Source organism: Oreochromis niloticus, linkage group LG7 (assembly GCF_001858045.2).
Source record: "Oreochromis niloticus isolate F11D_XX linkage group LG7, O_niloticus_UMD_NMBU, whole genome shotgun sequence".
Taxonomy (NCBI): Eukaryota; Metazoa; Chordata; class Actinopteri; order Cichliformes; family Cichlidae; genus Oreochromis; species Oreochromis niloticus.
In genome coordinates, this window is record NC_031972.2 from 36,860,834 (window position 1) to 36,886,697 (window position 25,864).

The 25,864-nt window shown below is 39.5% G+C and overlaps 2 protein-coding genes and 3 long non-coding RNA genes across 5 annotated transcripts in view; 2 read left to right on the forward strand and 3 right to left on the reverse strand.

The window, feature by feature from the left end:
* The window catches only part of LOC102081282 (scavenger receptor cysteine-rich type 1 protein M160), a 140,291-nt gene that overhangs the window by 17,064 nt on the left and 97,363 nt on the right, over window positions 1-25,864 (reverse strand).
* On the forward strand, window positions 1,753-12,213 carry LOC112847332 (uncharacterized). Its single transcript, XR_003220824.1, has 2 exons — window positions 1,753-1,883; window positions 11,718-12,213. It is a non-coding gene; the product is annotated as an uncharacterized LOC112847332 (long non-coding RNA).
* LOC112847331 (uncharacterized) lies at window positions 10,624-21,005 on the reverse strand. Its single transcript, XR_003220823.1, has 2 exons — window positions 20,869-21,005; window positions 10,624-12,849 (listed from the first exon to the last, which is right to left on the reverse strand). It is a non-coding gene; the product is annotated as an uncharacterized LOC112847331 (long non-coding RNA).
* On the forward strand, window positions 15,874-16,577 carry LOC112847330 (uncharacterized). The gene is made up of 2 exons (XR_003220822.1): window positions 15,874-15,932; window positions 16,268-16,577. It is a non-coding gene; the product is annotated as an uncharacterized LOC112847330 (long non-coding RNA).
* LOC102076350 (scavenger receptor cysteine-rich type 1 protein M130) lies at window positions 21,568-25,306 on the reverse strand. Its single transcript, XM_025908767.1, has 6 exons — window positions 25,203-25,306; window positions 24,049-24,081; window positions 23,656-23,946; window positions 22,246-22,551; window positions 21,876-22,166; window positions 21,568-21,652 (listed from the first exon to the last, which is right to left on the reverse strand). Exons 1-5 carry the CDS (start codon window positions 25,240-25,242, stop codon window positions 22,066-22,068), a joined length of 771 nt encoding a protein of 256 aa, XP_025764552.1. The 5' UTR covers window positions 25,243-25,306; the 3' UTR covers window positions 21,568-21,652; window positions 21,876-22,065.

Consider the following 25,864-nt stretch of genomic DNA (forward strand, 5'->3'; position numbering starts at 1 on the left):
ACATGAGTGAAGAAAAAACACCTGTTAAAAGGGAGTTTTTTCCTTCCCACTGTCGCCAAAGCGCTTGCTCATAGGGGTCATATGATTGCTGGGCTTTTCTCTGCATTATTGCAGGGTCATTACCTTACAATATAAAGCATAGCTCCTTTTGTGACTTGGCTCTATGTAAATAAAATTGAATTGATCTGAATTGAATAACGACAAAAATATATTTACCTGAGCAGGTAAGATTCATGATGGGGTTGTAGTAACCTGATGTTGTGCACTCTCTCAGAGTAGATCTGGACTTAACACAGTCAGGTTTGATACTCCACCCAAATCTTAATGATGACTTGGTTTCTTGTAAAGAAACAGCAGAACCACAGTCCAGATGTTCACAAATAGGAGCTGCATCTTTCAGCGTCCAGCCAAACTCATACATCGGTCTCCACTCTCCCAGATGTTTCAGCTCCAGTATACCTGCACAGGGATTAGCTCCTCCCACCATCCTGACATCATCAGGCTCTAACAGAAAGCAGAGTCATCAGTAAAAGAATAAAGTGAGTTTGAACCACATCAAAGCTGCAGCTCCTCTTCTACCTGAGCAGGTGAGTCCAACAGCTTTGCCAGGTGAGCAGCTGTTTCTAGCTGAGCCTGAGCTTCTACAGTCCAGGAGAGCAGACTCATGGCCTCCACACTGGAACTCTTTGCTCCACACTGGAGCCTCCACTTCTCCATAGAGCGCCCCCTGGAGGACCAAAGGAGGCCCACAGCCGAGCTCCCTACAGACCACCTCTGCATCCTGCTGGTCAAAGTCAGCTTCACACACTGAGGACCATCTCTGGTTAGACTTCACCTCCAGTCTGCCTGAACACAGACTGGAACCATTCAGCAGCCTGACAGAGTCTGGAGACATCAGAGAAGATCAAACAGAGAGATCAGACACAGCAGACACACAAGAAAAAGATGGCAGCAAACAACTATTCACTGATTTAAACTCAGCACAACTCCAACATGACTTCATCATTAATAACATCATTAACATGCATTACATTTTGACCATTTTCAAAACTTGTTTCTTTTTGTTCTTAGTGATAATAGCCTTTTATGACTTTAGGTATTCCATTGTTTTATTCTCAAATCTGCCTTGTAGCTCCTTTTTTACTTGGATGTATTCATTTATAGTTTGGACTGGAAACATAACCTCTATCTTTGATTTTAGTGTGTTTTCAAACACACATGGAGCAGACCTCCACAGTAGCCAGGTCACAACAATCAGCTGCTGCTTGTCAGCAAAGACTTTCTACAGTCTGGGTGTGTACAATGGGATTTGTTGTAATTAGTGGATAGCATGTTTTTGTTGTTTGTCATGAGGGCAGATAAGAAGGTACTGATGGGACACAATGGCTCAGAAAACTGAAGGAGACCTTTAAAAGAGGTGGTTGGTTCAGACGAATCCTACAGTTTTCTCTGTTGTGACTCCCGAGAAGCTGATGTGAACGTGTTGCCCTTATGACACACTTTATACTTATAGGCTCACCTGCACAGGTGACATTGGTGATGACAGGAGATGAATCTGATGTTACACAATCTCTCACAGCAGATCCAGACTGAATACATTCAATTTTCATTTTCCACACAGGTGTGTTTGGGGTCTCAATTCTCCATTCTACAGAAACAGCAGAGCCACAGTCCAGCAGTTGGCAGACAATAGCTGCATGTTTCAGGGTCCAAGCATAACCATCCACTACTCTCCACTCTCCCAGATGTTTCAGCTCCAGTGTTCCTGCACAGTGACTGGCTCCGCCCACCAACCTGACATCATCAGACTCTGAACAGAAAGCAGAGAGTCATCAGTAAAGAAGTGAATTTACTTCTGAAAAGCAAAGTTGAGTGCTGCTTCTGTGAGTGTTTGATTTCTGCATTTACCTGAGTTATGTTTTTCTTCAGCCTGGACTCCTGAAAAGAACATTAGAGAAAAAAAGTTGCCATTTTAAAGCAGGACTCTGATTGGACTCGTTTTACCAGTCTGACATGTAAAACAAGAAGTCATAAATCAACATCGCAGTTTTTAAAGACTTCATGGAGCACAAAGCAGGACTCAGGATGCATCTGCTATGTTATTGGCAAGTCACCAGCAGACATACATTTCAAATTGAATCATTTATGTGTCATAGCAGAGCTAAAACAATTAATGAGAATCAAATCCCAAATTCTGAATACTGTAAAGAAATAAAGGCAATGCATTAATCCATATAAATCGATGCAATTAATAATATTAATAACAATGATAATAATAATCATCATCATAATAAATGTATTAACATACAATAAATGTAATATTAAGGAGGGTGAAACCAAACTTCTGTCATTTGGTTTTTACTGAAGCTGTTTGGTGGTGTAAACCTGCCTTCCTATTATTTAACCAAATGCTCATTCGCACACTGACAGTGTGTCCTCGCACAGTGACACTCTCCAAAGTCAACCAAGTTAGTCCAACTGTGTGGGTCTACATGTTTGAGAAAAAACTGCACACCATGAATCCAACAGTTTGACAAAATCAAATCAATCTCAACTGGTTCATCTGCAGGGCTGATCTATCTTCCGCATGACTCTTTAGTTATGAGTGTGTCTCATTGCAATCACTGACGACCTGACATCCAACCTATCATTCCTCTGGTATCTTAATAAAAATTCATCTATTGCCAGATATTTCTGATGTAGTTGTTGTAGGACACCAACAACTACATCAGAAATGTCAGTTGTCACTCCGTCTCTCCTCTCGGTCCGTTCTGGTCCTCATTGCTTAAAGTAATCTTGTTTTGTCAAAACTGTCGGTGTGTCAAAAGCATAATATGATGATGATATATTAGGAGATGATGTTCCATTTTTCAGCATGCAGGGTTAATATTGCAAAAAGTGAACCTGTGATAAAAAGGGTGAAGTGAAACAGAATCAAATATAAAAACAGTGTAAATAAAATACAAAAAATCAATCAATCGATAAACTTTATTGATCCCGAAGGTTGGCCCCGAAGAAAATTGGGTTAGGGCTGCTGGCCTTATGTCGCCGCCATCTCAAACCAATGCAAAAACCCAAAGATCCAAATAAATCAGCAGCTTATGGCATCATATTAGAATTTGCAGGACCCTAACCTTCAATCTAACCCTTATTAGCAGCCAGTATAACTATCATTACTGATTGCACATGTATCCACAGCTGAAGAGTAATGATTGTGCGTTTTTTCTGAGCAATGCAGCTGGCAAACTACACTGGGATATAGTATGTCAGTACACTTATCCTTATCCTTATATCCTTATGAAACAGAGAGTAGATGTATTTGAATTAAGTCTACACACTTAAAGAAGTCCAGGTGCTTTTCTTTCCAAGCTCCTTAGACCACCAATAAGATATACAATTATGAGTTAAGAACACAAAATGTTAACTGAAAATGTGTAGACTTTAACCTTTTCATTGAATATTCTCTGGTATCTAAACAAACATTCTATTCAATTCAATTCAATTTTATTTATATACCGCCCATTCTACTTTTAAATACTCTAGGAACACCAAGTAAGCCTGCAGTGTGAGAGCGAAGTGCTCTAATAGGGTGATATGGTACTACAAGGTCATTAAGATAAGATGGGGCCTGATTATTTAAGACCTTGTATGTGAGGAGCAGGATTTTGAATTCAACTCTGGATTTAACAGGAAGCCAATGAAGCAAGGGCATAGATTTGGTTTTGACATTGGTGGGGACGGATGATTCAATAGTTTAGTTTAATAGTTTAATAGTTTAATTATTTATATAGCACATTTAATTACAACAGGAGCGTTGACCAAAGTGCTGTACAAGAATAGAACATACATAATAAAACAACTTAGAGTATTAAAAGCAAACACCAAATATGAATTAACAAATAACTCTCATGCTGTATTAAAAGCCAGTAAATAAAAATGTGTTTTAAGATATGATTTAAAAAGACTGACAGTACGAGCCTGTCTGATGTGTAGGGGTAAATTATTCCACAGCTTAGGCGCTACGACTGCAAATGCTCGATCACCTCGATGAACCAGCCTCGACCTTGGTACAGCTAAAAGCAAAAGATCACTTGATCTAAGAGACCTAAGGGGGGTATAAGTCTGCAAGAGGTCAGACAAATACCCAGGAGCCTGTCCATTCAGGGCTTTGTAAGTCAACAATAAAATTTTAAAATTAATTCTGAAGCGGACAGGGAGCCAATGAAGGGAGGCAAGTACCGGGGAAATGTGCTCACATCTCTTAGTACGTGTCAGAAGACGAGCTGCAGCATTCTGGACCAACTGCAGCCTTGCCAGGCAGGTCTGGCTGACTCCAGCATATAAGGAGTTACAATAGTCCAGCTGGGCTATAATGAAAGCATGAATCGCCCGTTCAAAGTTTTTAAAAGATAAAAATGATCTCACCTTAGATAAAAGCCTCAGTTTGAAGAAAGACCGCTGTACGACTGAGCTAATTTGTTTTTCAAAGGTGAAATTACTGTCAAATATAACCCCCAAATTTTTGGCATGTGATTTGACAAAAGGCTCAAGACTGTGCAGGTTAAAATTAGAAGTGTTGGGATTGCCGCTTGGTCCAAAAATTATCACTTCGGTTTTGTTCTCATTGAAGTTAAGGAAATTAGAGGCCAACCAGGATTTAACTTCACCGAGACACTGAAGTAAGGGTTCTAGTGAGGCAGGACTGTTTCCCTTCAATTGAAGATAGATCTGGGTATCATCGGCATATGAATGAAAACAAATGTTATATTTTCTAAAAATTAGACCTAAAGGCAGCATATAAATGGAGAACAATATTGGCCCCAGTATAGATCCCTGGGGAACACCACAAGTAAGGGGAGCTGAGGAAGAGATAAAATCACCAAAGCTCACAGAGAAGGTCCTGTCAGACAGGTATGACCTGAACCACTCTAATGGGGTGCCCTTTACGCCACAATGCTCCAACCGTGAGATTAGAATGCTGTGGTCAACAGTATCGAAGGCAGCGGTCAAATCTAAAAGCAGAAGCACAGCTGAGTCACCTGAGTCAGTGGCTAATAAAAGATCATTAAGAACTTTTAAAAGTGCAGTTTCTGTGCTATGGAGAGTTTTAAAGCCAGACTGAAACCTCTCAAGAACATTGTGTCCATTTAGAAAAGATTGCAGCTGAACGAACACAATCTTTTCCAAAATTTTCGACAGGAAGGGGAGCTTTGAAATAGGCCTGAAGTTAGTGAGGACGGAGGAGTCAAGATTAGGTTTTTTAAGTACAGGCTGTACAACAGCATGTTTAAAACAGGCTGGCACAACACCTGAGCTAAGGCTGCTATTAAAAATAGCTAAAATGTCAGAACTGACAACATTAAAAATCTTTTTTAGGAGATGTGTTGGAATAATGTCATTTGGACATGATGATGTCTTTGTGCCATTACATACTTCCTCCACCTGATCAAGACACACAGGCTCAAACTGATCAAAAACAGCAGAGCAGGTGAATATTTTAGACACATCATGTGAAGGCAGGGCGATCATAGATCGAAGCTGTTTTATCTTATTGATAAAAAACTGCAAGAACCTTTCACAGGTGTCTGAGGAACTATTAATACAAGAAGCTGGGGAAATATTCAGGGCAGAATCAATAATTGAAAACAGAACCCGAGAATTATTGGAGCTATTCTCAATAACATTAGAAAGAAATCTTGACTTTTCCTTTTTAACAATGTCCTGATACCTGTACAGACTGTCTCTCAACATGAGAAAGGACACCTGCAGCCCATCTTTTTTCCACTTACGTTCAGCCTTCCTGCACTCTCGTCTGGCTGAACGAGTGGCCTTATTTATCCATGGGTCTGGTCGTGGTTTCGAGTTTATAGTTTTAAAAGGAGCGACCTCATCAAGGACAGCCACCGAACTCTGCCCTGGTTTTTTTTTTTGCTTTCCTTTTTGTCTTTGCTTCTTGATAAAAAAAAAAGGAGAAATATACTTGCCTACATATGCTATTCTACATGCTTTTAAACCACTTAAAATTGCAATTCATAGTTTTATATGTGAATTATATAATGTTAAATTACTATTAAACAAATGTATTTTAGACTTTAGTTTACTTCAGCCATATCCCATATAAATCAGGTATCATACAAAAATAAAAATAGCTTCAAATACAGTCATGACAATAAAAGAATATGACTTTAAGTACTTAACAACATTACTTCAGTTATATTACACCAACATCTCTTATATACATTAGCACTAAGGGAACAATGAATGACCTGGTGGTTTTTGTCCATAAAACTACTCATCTAAGATTACCACAAAGTAAAAGATCTCTCAGCAAAATTATGCAACATTTTAGGCACACTATGTTTGTAGGGTGAGTGCATTTTTAAAACAATTTGTGCAAACTGCACTACAAGGTGGAATATTTGCAAAATCATGACTACCTCATATTGTCTCAAAAATTAACCTTATGAATATGTCAGCACCATTAGGATGAAATTATTGTGTCACCAACATTTTAACATTAGACATATAATGTTAACAGCCTCTGTAAACTAATATCCTGGCTTGCTCGAGGCTCCGTTTTCTCTGACAGTTTCAATCAAAGTTAAAAATGCTGCTCTGAGACCAGGGGCGATTCTAGGATCAGAGCTTTGGGGGTGCTGAACACCCAGAGAGCTGCCCAGCCAGGCAAGATAAACTTTACACGTCACGATGAGACTTCTTCCCTGTCTCTGTCAGTCCCTGCATCCTTAAATGTCTCCAGTTGTCCTGAGTTCCCTCTGACTGTCTCCTTGGTGCATTTAAACCCCTGTTCCTCCCTGTCCTCATCGTCTGTTGTCTTCGTCTCCGTTATCAGTCATCATAATTTACCATCTCTGTGCAAGTCTGCAAATTTCTTTATTAAATCATAAGATTCTTAAATTCAACAAGTCTCTCTGTGCCTGGGTCCTCGTCACAAAACATGACATCACTGTTTTGTACATTTTAACACAATTTAATCCCACATTTGAGAAAGAAAGGCAAAACACTTTTTTTGAAAAGTCTGTAACAAAACCATCAAATCTGATAAAGGTTATTTAAATGCTGCAAAAGAAGAATGGATTGGGATAAAAAAAAATACATATCCTAACCTTAATTACTGGGGGAGAATAATGAATGATGCTCATAGTGAGTAAGAAGTAAACTGAGTGCATTTGGACAGAGATTCACTTTTAATGTGTGTGTATAATATAATACAGATACATAAAAATACTCCCAAAACAGAATAAATTATTACAAATAAAAATCTTTACTGCAGATACTAATTTTACTAATTTAATAATACTAATTTTGTGTTGTAAGATTTATGAGTTTCATGCTTTCATAGTGGTGCTTGGGAGAGCTTGACATTTTTCTCAGGTGGTACACACTGTAAAAAGTTTGAGAAACACTGATAAGTGTATGTGTGCTTTTGGAAAACATTTAAAGCTGCAATACAGAATCTTTGAAACAAGCTTAAAACATTTTTAGAATATAAACAGAGCATCTGCTTCTCTTTACAGCTCCTCACTCCACCAGGGCTGTTTGGCACTTTCTGATACTGTACTGCGACAGTCATACAGACAACTGGACAGTCCAAAAGTTGGCCCACCTATTACTGGCTGAGGTTTTAGTAGAGTTGTGGCTGAACCACATAAAAATATATCATTAATTTTAATCTCCCCAATCAATGATAATGTTGGAATGTTGTTAAAGAGGGTCAAAAATGTTTCAACCCAGTTTGTTTTGCAGCTTCTGTATAGCAGCTTTAATACAGGGAGGACACAACTTCCTGACTGTGTGAGTAAAATCAGGTTTTTTCTCTTTGTCAGTTTAATAGTTTCTGTTTTGTTCCCTGTCTGTTTTCTTACCTGCTTCTTCCTGACCATGTACTTTCTCCTGACGTTCCCTCTTTCCTCTCTCCCTCTTTGGACTGACAATCATACACAAATAGATTGGATTCAATTAGATGAAAAATTACATTAATATGAAAAAATACTATTAAGATCACTAACAAAAAGTCCTCTCTCAGTGTACTTTCAACCAAAAGGCAAATAACCAAACCACATGAACATCTAATAAAAGATATAAATATTGAAACACTGATCCAACATTATCCTTTATTGATGGATCATTTGTTTTTACACTTTTACCTGAATGTTGCTCCTTTTTTTGCTTATATCCCTTATGAACCTGGCTGTCTCTCTGTACACAAACACACACACACACACACACACACACACACACACACACACACACAACCGTAGTTTTAAGGTTAATGGGCATCCAGTCAGTTAGCTAGTTAGTATCCATTTCAAACAGGACAGTGGTAACAACAGTAGGCTACGGACAATTTTTAGTTTTAGATTTTAAATATGCTATATAAATTTCAATGGGAGCAACAGGACGGTCAAATGTCGCTGATTTTACTACAGAGTAGGACGGATTGTAGGGCAGCAAACATTGTCGGAAAACATGTTTTCAACACTGCAGGTTACCTGGTGTAATGTTTTTCAGCTAAAAAGAAACATGGCCTGACTGCTACCTAACTATATAAAGAGTAACTGAAGGTTAAATGCAGCTAATATGTCCTGTTTTAAGCCAGGCACTTACACCTCCGCTCCGCTGCGTCTGCTGCCGCTCTGGCAGCAACAGAGCTAGAGCCAGAGTAAGGGAGAGCCGAGCTGGAACAAACCATTTTGGGAGGGGGGTGTTATCTATACTTTTGTTGTTAAAATGTTATGTTTCAACCAAGTACTGTATGGTTTTTATATTTTTAGCAGTGTGTCACACAGACAGCAAATATTGTCCAAAAAAAGTAAGAAATCTTTGGGGGTGCTTTGATTCATTTTGGGGGTGCTGAAGCACCCCCAAAAATGGGCTAAAATCGCCCCTGTCTGAGACTGAGATAACTAATAGTGCTGCCTGTTGGGCAGTTAGTTTCCAAAACACGTTATTCATGGTTAGATACAATTTTAGACTGATGTGGGCCAAAGCCTAGCATAGCCTGTAACGTTATTATGACGGACACATTTTATGAGTTAACTTGGCTTTAAGTGACTTACAGAGTTCTTTGAAAAATACTTTCTTATATCCAGGTTCTTCCTTTTTGCTGCCATCCTCCTCTCATCCTTGCAGGTCCTCGCAGAGCAGGCTTGCCGCTGCTAAAACTAAACAGAGCTCCCTGAAAGGCACAGCCAATCACATTGGCCATATTTGTCACATGAGGAAGGGCTCCAGTAGAGAACGTAATTTAAATCTTTCTGCACCGCTGGGTGAATGAGACGTTGACAGATCGGTTTTTTTTTCTATCGGGTTTGTTTTTCTTTACTCGAAGAGATGAAATTATTGGTGGGGACACGTCCCTTCCGTCCATGCCAAATCTAAGCCCTTGCCACTCATCATCAGTGAAGAAGTCTTACAATGAGTGCTGCTGTACAGAGATCATCACTGCATATAGACCCATCTGACATGCAGATAAAAACAACTGACAAGTGACTGTCAATATATTAAAATATGGCTTTGATTTTACAAAGTCTGAAGGATTCTAACTAGAAGGTGTTTTTAAAAACTGAACGTGTGTGTGTGTGTGTGTGTGTGTGTGTGTGTCCTACCTGAGCTGCACAGGAGCAGCAGCACTAGTAGGTGATCCATGTCCAGCTGTATGTCTCTCTGCTCTGATCATCATGTGCTGTCCTCAGTATATTTCTGCTAACAGGAAGGGGCGGGATGGTGGGATGGTTGGTTGGTTGGTTGTGTCTTATTCTTCAGTGTCTTATTGAACATATCATTTAGTAAAAGATCAAATATCCTGTATCCAGGCCCATGATTTTTTTTATGCTATAAATTCTCATCTGTTCGGAGTTTATGGCACCAGCCAAGCTTCACATGCTTATGATGACCAGCAGCTAGAATCATATGTACTCATGACATGAATAACAGTTTGAACATGTGATTTTTAGATGTATAAAAGTCAAGTAGATTTTGACCCAGAAGGACTCTGGTTTAAATACATGTGTGAAACCATATTTTAGTTTGTTTATTTTGGACAGAAATATAGACGTGATGAGCAGAATCTTTCATTCTGAATTCAGGTCTTTTTTTCTGTCCATCAGACATGCCGTCCATCAACAGCACATCTAAATCCACCCCAACATCCCACAGAGTAGTCAGCAGTAACTGATGCTGGAATTCTGTCATTCTCATTAAATTCACATCATTTAATCAACACCAAAAACTAAATTTTACTGACAACAAATGTAGCAGTAACTATTTCTACAAATGATGTAAAATCTTAAATTACATTTTCCAAATGTTTGCTGAAGGTGGGATTACAAAGCAGTTTTAAGAGGAAAAAAATCACCACATTTTATATTCCATAATTTCTCTTCCCTGTTGAAGATAAAAGCTCAGAAAGAGTTGTAAATTACCAGTGTTCATCAAAAATCCAGAAATTTTAACTCATGTTATTTGATAACATCTGTATTTCTTTACTGCAGGACAAATGTACGAGAATGTTACGACAGTGTGTTCTGATAATAGGGTTAAAACTGGAAATGGATGAAGGGCTGAAGTGCAAACTTTTCTTTATGACTCAGAAGAAGAGGATAAGAGAAGATATGTTTTATTATTTAAACAGCTATAACAATAAAAAACACAACCTGTATTAAAATAAAAAATACAGTTAAAGTTAAATTAGTAATAATTAATAAGAAAAAAGGAACCAAATTACATGCAGGTACTGTGGTATGAAGCAGGCATGATTATCTGTGCTTATGGCAGCAGAACTGAAACAAAAACCGTAAAAACCTGCTAAAGGAAGCAGTTTTGCTTCATATAAACAGCACAGATAAATTATTAAATGACTTTTCAAAAATAGTGAAGCTCATAAAGATGGTTAGTCAGCATTCACCAATTCCTCGTCTTTCCCTCTTGACCTCTAATCGCTGATGGAAGGAAAAGGCGCTGCCTGACTTTATCCTGCTTCATCATGCAGATTTTGCTTCCTCTGAAAATTTATGATGCTGCAAAAACTATTTTCTGCTATTAGCCTCTTCACACACACTGTTAGAGCACTTTGTCTGCATTCACACTCTCATACTCTGACAGTTCAGTACTCTCCAGCCAATGCTTTAACATGCATACTTGAGGAGGCAAGGATCGAATAACTAACTTTCCCATTAGTAGATGAACCACTCCACCTCCTGAGCCACGCACACCCGAGACCTCACTGCTGTTTATTCTGCACAGCCTTCTGTGTTTAACGAAACTGGTGAGAGGAAGTAAATCACAGCAGACTGATGAGCAGGAGGCACAGAGGAGGAAAGAGCTAAAGGAGGAGAAAACTGAGATTAAAGAAGAACATCACGGTTCACCTCAATTGAGCTGATAACAGTGTGTAATAAAAGAGGAGTTAATACAACAGCTGATAAAACAAAATGACTTCATTTGAAGGTGACGTCAGTTAAATATGATCTATTCACAGCCACTGCTCTGCTTCATGATATCAGACATAATACGAGTGTAACGATCAACATTATTTTAATAAAATCATTTTAATACAAATAAGACAAGAATTTAAAGACACCATACTCATTGTATCTCACACACAGGAAAGACTAAGTGTGATGATTCAGTTAAAGCACATATTTATGAAGTCCTCCCTTGTGGTTTTTTTTTTTGTCATCTTTCGAAAATCACAGGAAAAAAAACGTCTGCAACAAACATAGCTGTGGATGCTGATTACAGCTCCTCCTGCAAACCTCCTCTCTCCTGCAGACATCTCTTAGTAACTGAAACATCTGTCGTGATGGAAGAAGAAGATTAGGATCTGATCTGTGGCTGACAAACAGGAATCAAAAAGAAGGACAGGTAGTGAAGATAGAACCAGGAAAGATCATGGACCTCACAGGTCCATGCTATAAAAACAGCAGAGTCACAGACCCGACTTAGACAAGAAGACTCACAGGACTCCAACTGAAATGAGAAACCTGGGGAAGAAAGCTCTAAACAAAAAAAAACAAAAAAAACCACACACAGAAGAAGAGAAAGACACATGACAGGCCCACCCTGCATCACAGAACCCAGATCCTGCTCCAGAATCTCACTGTACCTCCCCTGAACCAGCAGCAGAAGATCCAGAGCTGATTATCACCCATCCTTCAGACATCACCAAGGAAACCAACGAGAGGAGGTGGAGGTTAGATCACACAGGAATATTAAAAAGCTGAAGAATAAGAAATATATTAAGCTGAAAGTCTATTTGCATAGAAGTTTAAACTTATAATGAAGTGACCGTAAATTGATTGTTTCCATAATCTCATGATTAAATTATGATTATAGTTCAAAAGTAAACTTATGATGAAGAATCGACACATAAAGTTTTGCTGACAACACGTTTAATGAAATGTTGATAGTTGGTATCTGTGGAAAATGAAGAAATGAAAGTCGTGTGGAAAGTACCAAATGGATCAAAGACACAGATGACTGGAAAGGAAAAGGAAATTCTTAAAATAAAATGGATTTTTCATCACTGAGTCAGTGAGACTTTAATTTAAATGTTTGGAAAACTCAAAGATGAGAACTGTTTGTATCTGTAAGGGTGAAACTTATAATTTGAGGAAGTCTCAAGTTTCATTTGTACTGAAACTGTTCTCTGATTGTAAATGTGGGTTCAGCAGAAACCAGTCTGTGTTTTTACAAATAAGAAGTTCATCTGGGTTTGAGACAAGCTCCTCGGAGGCCGTCTTCTGCTCCTTCAGCTGCACAAAGACTGAAGTTACAGTAAACCAGCTCAGTGTTCTCAGGTGTGCTCGGCTTCTGCCTCCTGCAGGCCTGGAGAGACATGACAGCACAGATCAGGCTTCGTTCTCATTTTTGTGATTTTCTGAGAAGATCTGTGACCCAGAGTAAAACTCTTATGGTAAATGGCCTGTATTTGTATAGCACTTTACTTAGTCCCTAAGGACCCCAAAGCGCTTTACACTACATTCAATCAGCCACCCATTCACACACTGGTGATGGCAAGCTACATTGTAACCACAGCTGCCCTGACAGAGGCGAGGCTGCCGGACACTGGCGCCACCGGGCCCTCTGACCACCACCAGTAGGCTGCGGGTGAAGTGTCTTGCCCAAGGACACAACGACAGAGACTGTTGGAGTCGGGGCTCAAACCGGCAACCTTCCGATTACAAGACGAACTGCCAACTCTTGAGCCACGATTGCCTCAGAGCCACAATCTTATGTAAATTAGTGAATGACACTTGAGCGTGGAAATACTAATGAACCCCAAATGAACTGTTCTGTTCAAATCTGTGGCCCAGAGTTGCTGCTGGACACCAGCAGAAAGCTGTGGATCTGAAGGAGGAGACGCTTCAGGCTGCTGGAGACAGCCTGCTGCTAGACTACCTGGTGTGTGTGTCACAGTGGTGGTGTAGAGTATATATATATGATCATGTAAACAAGATGACTTGTTGAAGTTCAAACTGAACATCAGAATGTGGAAGAAAGGTGATAAAAATGTTTTAATTTTATAAGACAACATGCAAAAGATGATGCTGCTGCAGAGGAGGGGAAGAGCAGGTGTGCTAAGCTGGATTGATGAATGGCAACTGTTTTTATGTCATGCAGTGAGACGGAGAGGGTGGTGTGACAGTTGCAGAGGAGTCCTGGGCAGAACCCCAAAACCACAGTAATCACTACTGTTAGGTAATTGTTCAAACATGACACGGATGTCCGGTTGAGGAGGAGGTCTCAGTGCACTGTTTAGAAGCTGGTTCTCATGTTGTTCAGCAAAGGTTGGAAATGTTTTCATCATTTTAACTGCAGCTTATTAAAGTCAGGAATAATGATCCTTTTCACTGTACTGTGGTGTATCGTCCACCCAATCCAAACAGTTTGTTCTTGAATGACTGTTAAATATGATCACTATGGCATTGGCAGAGCAGATGTAGAAAGTGTTTCACATACTCAGCTCTGCTGCTCAACCCACAGATCCTATGGAGGACCACAAGAGCCACGCGCATCGAAATAAAAAATTCTGTGCTTAATTTTAATAAACTGCATTTCAAAATCCTTTTTCGAATTCCACTTTAATAAAAACATTTTCGAATTGCACTTTAATAAACTGCATTTCAAAAAACATTTTCGAATTCCACTTTAATAAACTGCATTTCAAAAAACATTTTCGAATTCCACTTTAATAAACTGCATTTCAAAAACCTTTTTCGAATTCCACTTTGATAAAAACATTTTCGAATTGCACTTTAATAAACTGCATTTCAAAAAACATTTTCAAATTCCACTTTAATAAACTGCATTTCAAAAAACATTTTCGAATTGCACTTTAATAAACTGCATTTCAAAAACCTTTTTTGAATTCCACTTTAATAAACTGCATTTCAAAAAACATTTTCGAATTGCACTTTAATAAACTGCATTTCAAAAACCTTTTTCGAATTCCACTTTAATAAAAACATTTTCGAATTGCACTTTAATAAACTGCATTTCAAAAACCTTTTTCGAATTCCACTTTAATAAACTGCATTTCAAAAACCTTTTTCGAATTGCACTTTAATAAACTGCATTTCAAAATCCATTTCCCTTTCCTGTTCGCTCAGGGATTAACATGTGGATTAGCAGTTGGATTAACAACTTCATTTTAAAAATCCTGCTGCTATTCAAATTAGCCACACCGTGGGATGTAAGGAGCTCTCTGATTGGCTGGTCAGACAGGCTGTCTGCCATCCTGGATTTTTCTAGCTCATAGCTTCGCCCTGCTACGAAGCGTGTGTGCTTGTACAAAGGCCGTTCAGCCTCGGGATTTACACTCGGCTCGACACGGATATGTGAAGAATGAAGGGAGCCTGCAGCGAAACGGAGAGCTAACCTCTGACTGAGTGCCCGTTTACTCAGTCTGACCACCTGTTGAAGGTAACGTGCTAACATGGCTAACGCTAGCATCACCACACGTAGCCCCGTTATTTTAAGGTCATTTTAGCTTATGAAAATTTTATGTCGCAGCTGTACGAGCTAGCTACGTGTTTTGTAAGCTGCTGTGCTCTTCACAAATAAAGCTGGAAGCAGCTCAGACTGTTAGAACCAGCACTGAGGCCTGTTACATTTATACAGTGTTAGAGCAATGGCTGCAACCTACAGCCTTTAAACTAGCGATTAAAATGCTGACAGTAAACTCGTCAGTCCAGGTGTTACCACATTACTTTGTGATACTTAGAGTTAAAACAACTGAGACAGGCTGATTAAAATAACAGCTGTCAGTTCTCTCATTCCTTATATCAAGACTGGAGATCACACTACTGATTTCAGTTCATTTAATATGTGAGTGCACAGATTCATTCTCAGCTAGACATAAATGATGATCAAAGGTTGTATATATGATGAATTCATCAAATCCCAGCCTCTAACACAGTGCGCTGAATCTTAGCTTTGAATGTCCAGTATATTCTAATCAGTGCAATTTAAGCATTCACTGAACCTACAATATCTACACCTGTGTGGCAAATATGTGGTAAAGATACAGATAATGAAGTTTAATTATTAATACAATATACATCATGAGAAACGAAAGCTGAAATTGATTCAGTTTAGTACTTTTCTCTGTATGTTCTGTGATTATAAAGGCCTTAAATTCTGTGATATATACTGTAAATGATTTTCACAGAGGTCTTAAAGTACTTAAATCACTGCTGATAGTCTGGTTGTTTATATTTTCATGTTTTTGTGTCTGTAGGGCTGTTTGATGACGATTTGGACTCCTCTGGGTGATGAGGACACACCCACATCTGTTCCATACTGCAGCCATGGATGGTGTTACAGCTCTGAGTCAGCTTTGGGCCATCAGATGCACACACTGGAAAACCAGCGCCTGTACTTCATGCAGGAGAGATGACCTCAGTGATGTAGGTTCATAAGCAAGTTCAAACATTTCTGGCCTCTTATCACTTAGATTTCTTAATCTTAAAAGTGAATGCATTTAAAGCAGGAACTGCACACCTAGCCATCAGAAGTTTGGCAGCATGAGTACTGTAAAGTTTTGTAGGGCCCTTGTTAAAAATTCCACAAGCACCACACCACATTTGTCATATACAGTTCCATTTTGTACAGTACATTGTTGAAATTATAAACTATATATTCTAGTTATCCACTTGTCAGTAATTTTTGAGTAAATGGATGTCACTGATAAATCAGTGGTGATTCACCTGCAAATGTTTTTAACAAACTTTGTTTTTTGTAGAATTCATCAGCAGCTGTGAAGAGATGTATTTGAATATCTTCTGGTTCCACTTTTCTTAACCTGGAAGCTGAGGATGGCTAATTCCTGACAAGGACACACACCTCAGCGCTTATCATGGGTGTTACATCCTCTGCGCAGCAATTCCAGAGAAAACGAGAGAGCAACGACCACACATTAAGACCAGACAGAAATCTGTCACTTTCTGGCAGCTGTGAAAACTTCCAATAAGAAAGTTTCTTAGAACAATGCTGGGTCATGTGTGATGTGTCATATGAGGATATTACATTTTGACTTAATTCTGCTCAATTAAGTGTTTTGTTCGTTGATCCAATATGGCAGCTTTTTATTGTGCTCCAAGTTAAAACTCATTGTCCTCATGAGCACAGCATCTAACAACTCTCCTTAAAAAAGTCGATTGACTTTAACTGGACACAATGGTTTCCAGTGGGAGATACATTCATCACTCATCCGTGACACTGGAGAAGTCACCTGAGTGAGTGATAAAGCAATTTTCCATGGAAAATCCAGAGGAACTAAACTTTGTTGTTGTTTCTTTGGGCTCAATTTCAGCTCTAGCAGCATCTCTCAGAAGAAAACCGTTTTGCAAATAATCAGATAAAAAGATTGTTGAACTAGGTGGTATTCTCTGGAGTTTAAGACCAAAACTGAACTCAAACAGTGAATTGACATTAGACTGGAATTCATAAGATGAATAGAAATACTGCTGAAGCTGAATGATTCATTCATGTATATATATGACTTTTTTTCCCCCCAATTCACCAGGTCTGTAAAGTTCAGTATGACTGTGGTACATGATACAAAAGAATAAATACAGAAGAATAAAAACTTTGTGAATAACTTTACTCTTCTTAAAAATAACTCATAAAACAAGTAAAAGTACAAATGTGTACAAGTTAGAGACTTCCTCAGTAAGTTTACACTCTTTTGGAGTGATTTTAATTGTGTGTTAAAGAGAAAGAGATTAGGAGGTAAAGTAGAGGATGCAGAGTCAATCATCACTGAGGTCATCTCTCCTGCATGAAGTACAGGCGCTGGTTATCCAGTGTGTGCATCTGATGGCTCAAAGCTGACTCAGAGCTGTAACACCATCCATGGCTGCAGTATGGAACAGATGTGGGTGTGTCCTCATCACCCAGAGGAGTCCAAATCGTCATCAAACAGCCCTACAGACACAAAAACGTGAAAATATAAACAACCAGACTATCAGCAGTGATTTAAGTACTTTAAGACCTCTGTGAAAATCATTTACAGTATATATATCACAGAATTTAAGGCCTTTATAATCACAGAACATACAGAGAAAAGTACTAAACTGAATCAATTTCAGCTTTCGTTTCTCATGATGTATATTGTATTAATAATTAAACTTCATTATCTGTATCTTTACCACATATTTGCCACACAGGTGTAGATATTGTAGGTTCAGTGAATGCTTAAATTGCACTGATTAGAATATACTGGACATCCAAAGCTAAGATTCAGCGCACTGTGTTAGAGGCTGGGATTTGATGAATTCATCATATATACAACCTTTGATCATCATTTATGTCCAGTTGAGAATGAATCTGTGCACTCACATATTAAATGAACTGAAATCAGTAGTGTGATCTCCAGTCTTGATATAAGGAATGAGAGAACTGACAGCTGTTACTTTAATCAGCCTGTCTCAGTTGTTTTAACTCTAAGTATCACAAAGTAATGTGGTAACACCTGGACTGACGAGTTTACTGTCAGCATTTTAATCGCTAGTTTAAAGGCTGTAGGTTGCAGCCATTGCTCTAACACTGTATAAATGTAACAGGCCTCAGTGCTGGTTCTAACAGTCTGAGCTGCTTCCAGCTTTATTTATGAAGAGCACAGCAGCTTACAAAACACGTAGCTAGCTCGTACAGCTGTGACGTAAAACTTTCATAAGCTAAGATGACCTTAAAATAACGGGGCTACGTGTGGTGATGCTAGCGTTAGCCACATTAGCACGTTACCTTCACAGGTGGTCAGACTGAGTAAACGGGCACTCAGTCAGAGGTTAGCTCTCCGTTTCGCTGCAGGCTCCCTTCATTCTTCACATATCCGTGTCGAGCCGAGTGTAAATCCCGAGGCTGAACGGCCTTTGTACAAGCACACACGCTTCGTAGCAGGGCGAAGCTATGAGCTACAAAAATCCAGGCTGGCAGACAGCCTGTGTCTGACCAACCAATCAGAGAGCTCCTTACATCCCACGGTGTGGCTAATTTGAATAGCAGCAGGATTTTTAAAATGAAGTTGTTAATCCAACTGCTAATCCAACTGCTAATCCACATGTTAATCCCTGAGCGAACAGGAAAGGGAAATGGATTTTGAAATGCAGTTTATTAAAGTGCAATTCGAAAAAGGTTTTTGAAATGCAGTTTATTAAAGTGGAATTCGAAAATGTTTTTTGAAATGCAGTTTATTAAAGTGCAATTCGAAAATGTTTTTATTAAAGTGGAATTCGAAAAAGGTTTTTGAAATGCAGTTTATTAAAGTGGAATTCGAAAATGTTTTTTGAAATGCAGTTTACTAAAGTGCAATTCGAAAATGATTTTATTAAAGTGGAATTCGAAAAAGGTTTTTGAAATGCAGTTTATTAAAGTGGAATTCGAAAATGTTTTTTGAAATGCAGTTTATTAAAGTGGAATTCGAAAATGTTTTTTGAAATGCAGTTTATTAAAGTGCAATTCGAAAATGTTTTTATTAAAGTGGAATTCGAAAAAGGATTTTGAAATGCAGTTTATTAAAATTAAGCACAGAATTTTTTATTTCGATGCGCGTGGCTCTTGTGGTCCTCCATAAGATGCTGCCACATACTCACGGATGTGGCAGCATTAAAAAAAAAACAGCCTTTCTAATGGCATAAAATGAATGATTAAGACGCATTGTGACAACAAAAATCAACCAAAAACTAATTTTATTACACTTTGTTCTAAGCATAAATTTATTATATTTAAGTATATTCCTTTTGAGCTCTGGGATAAAAGACACTAAAACAGCTTAAGGAATGAAAAATTTAAAAATATGAAACCATAAAGCACCAAATAGGGTGTGACCCATGTTGGCATCCCTGACAATCTTGTGCCACAAACTAACAAAGAAGTTGTCAGTGTTTAAAATGAGACCATTGTCTTTCCAACATGTTCTCAGCTCATTTGGACTCATCTTGCAGCAACAGCAGTGATTTCATTCTGTCTTTACAATAAATCATGATCTTGGACCATGACAGGATTGTCAGGGTTTAACGTTCTATGTAGACAGATGTGCTTCTAACACATGTGACACAGCAGTGTTTTCTATTGACATTTATACACTTTCTATAATCTTAGTCACACGGGTTGTTTCCAGGTCATTTTCATTCTGTTTGGACCAGGGTTTTAATAGTTTTGCAGTTTTCATTAGTTTTTATTTTTATTTAGTTTTGACTTCAGATTTTCAATTTTATATCAGTTTTAATTAGTTTTTACCAATTGTTTGCTAGTTTAGTTTAGTTTTATTTTTGAAAATCCTTAGTTTCAGTTTAGTTTTGATTAGTTTCAGTTATAGTTTTAGTTGTGTTTGCAATAATTAAGTGTAACAAAATCCCAGTTTCATTATATCAGTCATTCTCTTCTGCTTATCCTTGGGTATGTTGCTATTCCAGCTACCATACCCTGCACCCTGGACAGGTCGCCTGTCTGTTGCAGGGCTAACACGCAGAGACAGACAACTCACATTCCCACCTATGGGTTCTTTAAATAAATAAATAAAGGCAGACGAACAACCATTGATACCAGGCAACTATAAAATGTATATCTTGGCCCCAATGAGACTATTAACTCTTGCAGCACCGGGTGTTAAGGCAATTGACTCACACAGTTATGTAGATATCCCAGTCCTGTTGTCTCGGGATGCATCACGCTGCCTTGCCTGGTGTTAGCTTCTGTTTCTGGGGATGAGGGTTGAGTGTGCTCCCTTACCTTCTCAAGGTAAGCTAGGTTAGCCTTCTTGTGTGAGCTTTTCAAGTGCACTTTAAGGTTTGTGGGATTTTTTTCCCTTTAGAAATGTCCCTCATAATTTGTCTCTTTCCACTACAAGACACTTGCTTTATCCAAAACACAGTCATATTCAAAGAAATCCCAAATTGGACTCTGGTGCTTTCTCCAGACTTTTCCTGACATGATTCTACGCGTGGACGGAGCAGCGACACAGACGACTCGACTAACGTACTGCCACCTGCTGGCATAATGAGACACAGCAAGAAAAAAACCTGGAAACTAAACTTCATTTTCACCCTTGACTATTGTATGACACCCACACATCAACGAAAACTAAACACATTTTTGCTATAAATTCAGTTAATTTTAGTTAGTTTTGTGAACACTCATTACAGTTTTAGTTAGTTTTCCTTTTTTTGTTTTTATTTTTATTTCCGTTAACGAAAATGTTTTTTCACTTCTAGTTTTCGTTATTTCGTTAGTTTTCGTTAACGATAATAACCTTGGTTTGGACTGATTTTTTTTTCAGAGCAGAGTGTAAACAGATATTTAAACTGATATTTCATCATCATCATCATCTCGGCTTCAGCTTACCTGACACAGTGACAGACAGCAGGCGGCTCTCAGAGGAGAAATTATGAGAAAAAACATAGATGTGATAAACACAGCTGTAGTGTCCTTGGTGGGCGGGCTCTGCAGCAGGAAACAAGAAGTGGGCAGAATGATTGACAGCTGGCTGGGTGTAGCTATATGCTGTGTTTGAGGAGGTGAAGGTGAGCTGGAAGGAGCCTCCTGGGTACTGTGGCTGGATGGAGCAGCTGATGGTAAAGCTGGAGCCCTTGGACACTTGAAGCTCCTGCTCCTGGGCCTCGAAAACCCCATTCATGAAGGACACAGAGATGATTGGCTGAACCAGCAGGTCTGTAAACATACATTGATAATAGTAGCTGACATTAAATTAACTATATGTTGAAAATAGTTGATAAACACTGACCTTCTTCCAGCTGTGTCCTGTCAGCTGTTAGAAATTCCTCCACGTATCACAGTGACAGACGGCAAAACACCCTGAAATATGGCTGATGTCATATAAGATGTCACAGATGGTCTCACCTGAGCAAATGAGATCCAGGATGTAGTTGGAGTCATTTGGTGCTACACACGCCCTTCGAGTGGATACAGACTGAAAACAGTCAGAGCTGATCTCCAGGTGAGGACTTTGGTCTGATTACAGCAGAAACAGCAGAGCCACAGTCCAACTATTCACAGACAACAGCTGCTTTCCTCAGATTATAGTCAATCGCTGGTCTCCATTCTCCCCAATGTTTCAGCTCCACTGTTCCTTCACAGCGACTGGCTCCTCCCACCAGCCTGACGGCTCCTGGACAAAAGCCAAATTTGACACATTTGAACTGACGTATGTTTCTTATATTACAACTCTCCAACTGAAGAAAATTGAAAAATTGGGATATAAGACTTCTAAAGCTCTGCCAGGTCATGACTGCTGGAGACAGTCTGCTGTTATTGTAGTTGCTGTGTATGTCAACCCGCTACACAGCTTTAATATATGATCTAATAATGGATGATGTCATTAATGTGCTTACCTGAGCAGGTGAGCTTCAGGATGAGGCTAGTGTAACTTGGTGTTGCACACTCTCTGAGACCAGATACGGATGTAACACAGTCATGTCTGATCCACCATGAAGGCCTGCCGAGAAGTTCACTTCGCACTCCTATGGAAACAGCAGATCCACACTCCAGATGTTCACACACAACAGCTGCATCCTTCAGGGTTCAGTGAAAGTGTTCCATTGGTCTCCACTCTCCCAGATGTTTCAGCTCTACCGTGCCCTCGCAGAGATTGGCTCCTCCCACCATTCTAACTTCATCAGGCTCTGAACAGAAAGCAGAGAGTCATCAATAAAAAGAATAAAGTGAGTTTGAACCACGTCAAAGCTGCAGCTCCTCTTCTACCTGAGCAGGTGAGTCCAACAGCTTTGCCAGGTGAGCAGCTGTTTCGAGCTGAGCCTGAGCTTCTACAGTCCAGGAGAGCAGACTCATGGCCTCCACACTGGAACTCTTTGCTCCACACTGGAGCCTCCACTTCTCCATAGAGCGCCCCCTGGAGGGCCGAAGGAGGCCCACAGCCGAGCTCCCTACAGACCACCTCTGCATCCTGCTGGTCAAAGTCAGCTTCACACACTGAGGACCAGCTCTGGTTAGACTTCACCTCCAGTCTGCCTGAACACAGACTGGAACCATTCAGCAGCCTGACAGAGTCTGGAGAGATCAGAGAAGATCAAACAGAGAGATCAGAGACAGACACACAAGAAAAAGATGGCAGCAAACAACTATTCACTGATTCAAACTCAGCACAACTCCAACATAACTTCATCATTAACATGTTAGCATCACATTTACATTCCATAATCCAGCGGCTGTTATTGCAGCCCTAGCCTACTGGGATTGTCCTTTTTGGATGTGTAGTACTGTCCTTATTTTTCTTGTGGAACCAGTAAAATGAGTGCAGCTGACTCCACTAAGCAGTCAGCTCTGGTACTTGGCTGAGGGAAAGGACATGGCCAGAGAGAAAACAGTTGACACATTACATTTAGTGCTTCCTTCTTTCTCCGTGGTGATAACATCAGCTTGGCTGTCTCTCTAAGTGTCTTTTTTTTTTTCACTTGAACACTTTTATGTTTACTTCCCCCATCCTCAAGACCTTTGGATGATCTTCAACATGTTTTGAAACAGAGAGCGAGGTCCACAGCATATTCACCTTTCTTGAGAGATCTGCACAGAGGCCACAGGGCAGGGAATCTAAATGCCAACTGTTATGAAGCAGTACAATTCAGACTAAGCACTGTGTGAGTTTGATGATGCTGAAAATCCAGGATCAACTTATCTGTTCAAATTTGTGGCCAGTAAATGATCAATGGACTGGTCCTTATATTAGCACTTTTCTACTCTGTCTGAGCACTCAAAGCACTTTACACAACCTGTTCATTCACCCAAGCACTTTCTTCTAAGCACTTCCTATGTAACATTCACACATGCATTCATACTCCGATGGATGCATCGGAGAGCACCATGGGGTTAGCATCTTGCCCAACTGGGATTGAACTATTAACCTTCCAGTTAGTAAGTGCTCTACTACCTGAGCTACAGCCACCACATAAGTCATTAGTTTCTGTCATGATGACAACCAAAGAATCTGCTACTGAATTGAGGAGCTCAGAAAGTTATTGAGCTGAAGAAGAATCATTTAGAGCAGGTTGGTGACTGGTCCCAAGGAATCCTGAAACTCTGCTCTGTCACAATTGTAGCTGGTGTGTTTCTGAATCTGCAGGTTTACAGTTTTGTGATATATAGTGACAGGCTCACCTGAGCAGGTAAGATTCATGATAGCAGAAGAGGAATCTGATGTTACGCATTTCGTCAGATCAGATTCAGACTGAATACATTCAGAGTTCATCATCCACATAGATCTTAATGGGGAGTCGTATCTCCAATCTACAGAAACAGCAGGGCCACAGTCCAGATGTTGACAGATAACAGCTGCTTCTTTCAGGGTCCAGCGATGCCCCTTCACTGGTCTCCACTCTCCCAGATGTTTCATCTCCAGAGTTCCTGCACAGCGACTGGTTACTCCCACCAACCTGATATCATCAGACTCTAAACAGAAAGCAGAGTCATCGGTAAAGAAGTGAACTTCTGAAAAAAATAACTTCAAAGTTTACTGTTGGTCTGTATTTATTTTTTTCGATTTCTTTTTACCTGGAGAACTGTGTGTTCCTTCAGTTTGAAGTCCTAAGAAGAAACAAATCAGCAAAAATGTGATTTCTAGGAGGTAGAGCATCTACTGATCAGGTCAGTTTTTTGACCCATAGCTCCTCCAGCCCATGTGTAACTGAGCAAAATACTGAACCCCAGATTATTCTGATGTATCCATCAGTGTGTGTGTGTGTGTGTAAGATAAATTAAGCTCTGTAATAATGCGTGTGTCACTGGGTGATTCTGGCTTGCAGGGTAAAAGTGCTCATGAAAAATCTCGACATAAACACCAAACAGTGTTTCTGTCCTGCGCACTTATAATTCTGTGAATGTCTTACAGTATTTGCAGTGTGTAAGGTTTCTGTGCACTGAACCCTGCAGGGCTTCATAGTGTTCAGTTTGTGTTAATTGACTAATGCAGTAACTTTAACAGGGAAATAGATGCTCATAAACATGAGGATTGATAGATGTATTTATCAAACAGAATTATTAGAAATAGAGTCTAACCAATAAAACCCTGCTAGGAAATTACTCTTCCAGTCTAGGATTGTAGATACTTGTTGTAGCTCCCGCTCGAATGGGTCAGTTCCTAAACTCCACAAAACAAACCGAGCACTTCCTGTTTCTCACAGAAACAGGAAGTGCTCTTACAGTTAATTTCATAATAAAGCTGTTATTCTTCATATCGTGACAGTAGATGTTTCCCCTTTTTATTTTTACACTATTCAACGTCTGAATGTGCAGTCGTTACTGAGCAGGCGTTAAGTGTGCTGTGTAGTGGATAACATAATACATCAGTTTGTGCTCCTGTCTGATCGTTAGAGACTAAAATCAGCCCCAGCTGGTGGAAACAGTCTTTTGGTGTGAGAGATCAGATGAGATCAGAGCTTCCTGAGTTACTTTCTGATCATGAGTAAAGTAACTGTGACTCATCATCAGTGAAGGAGTCTTACAGTGAGAGCTGCTGCACAGAGATCATCACTGAATACAAACCCATGACATGCAGATAAAAGCAAAGAATGAATGACAACATATTAAATATGGCCTTGATTTTACAAAGTCTGAAGGATTCTAACTAGAAGGTGTTTTTAACAACTGAACTCTGTGTGTGTGTGTGTGTGTGTGTGTGTGTGTGTGTGTGTGTGTGTGTGTCCTACCTGAGCTCCACAGGAGCAGCAACACTAACAGGTGATCCATGTCCAGCTACACGTCTCTCTGCTCTGACCATCATGTGCTTTCCTACGTATATTTCTGCTAACAGGAAGGGGTGGGATGGATGGTTGTGTGACCCCGGCTTCGGGTCTGTGACTCTACTTGAACTCAGTGCTGAATGACAGTTTTAGAAACTGACATTTAACTCAGATTGAGAATCAGCTTCATTAAATCATCACCATTTAATTTGTAAATGTACCAGTGTGTGAAAACATCTTTTAATCCTCACTGCAGACCAAATGTATGAAAATGTTATGACAGCGAGTTCTGATGTAGGGTTAAAAACTGGAAATGGATGAAGAGGTGAAACGTTACCTTTTCTTTCTGACTGTACAAAAAACAACAACAACAACAGAAGAACAGTGTCAAGGTTTGCAAGGGCAAACCGTGTGGAGATGAGAGGTGTGGACCAAAGCGCAGGCAAATAGAGAAATAGAAAAAGGCATAAAGTGAAAGTGAGCCTTTCTTTGGTGGCTGTACAAAATACTTCAAAGCACTGAACGAAGGGAGGAACTGAAACAAAACCTAAACTGGGAGAAGCTAAACAAAATAACACGGAGAACATAGAAAACAAAGCAAAAACCCCTGACACTGGGAACAAGGAACA

Coding starts and splice junctions, on each gene's coding strand:
- LOC102076350 (XM_025908767.1), bottom strand. CDS start 25,242: ATGGATCACCTGTTAGTGTTGCTGCTCCTGTGGAGCTCAG. Junction 23,947..24,048: donor AGGAACACACAGTTCTCCAG/GTAAAAAGAAAT, acceptor CTTTCTGTTTAG/AGTCTGATGATATCAGGTTG. Junction 22,552..23,655: donor CATGAATCTTACCTGCTCAG/GTGAGCCTGTCA, acceptor TGATCTCTCCAG/ACTCTGTCAGGCTGCTGAAT.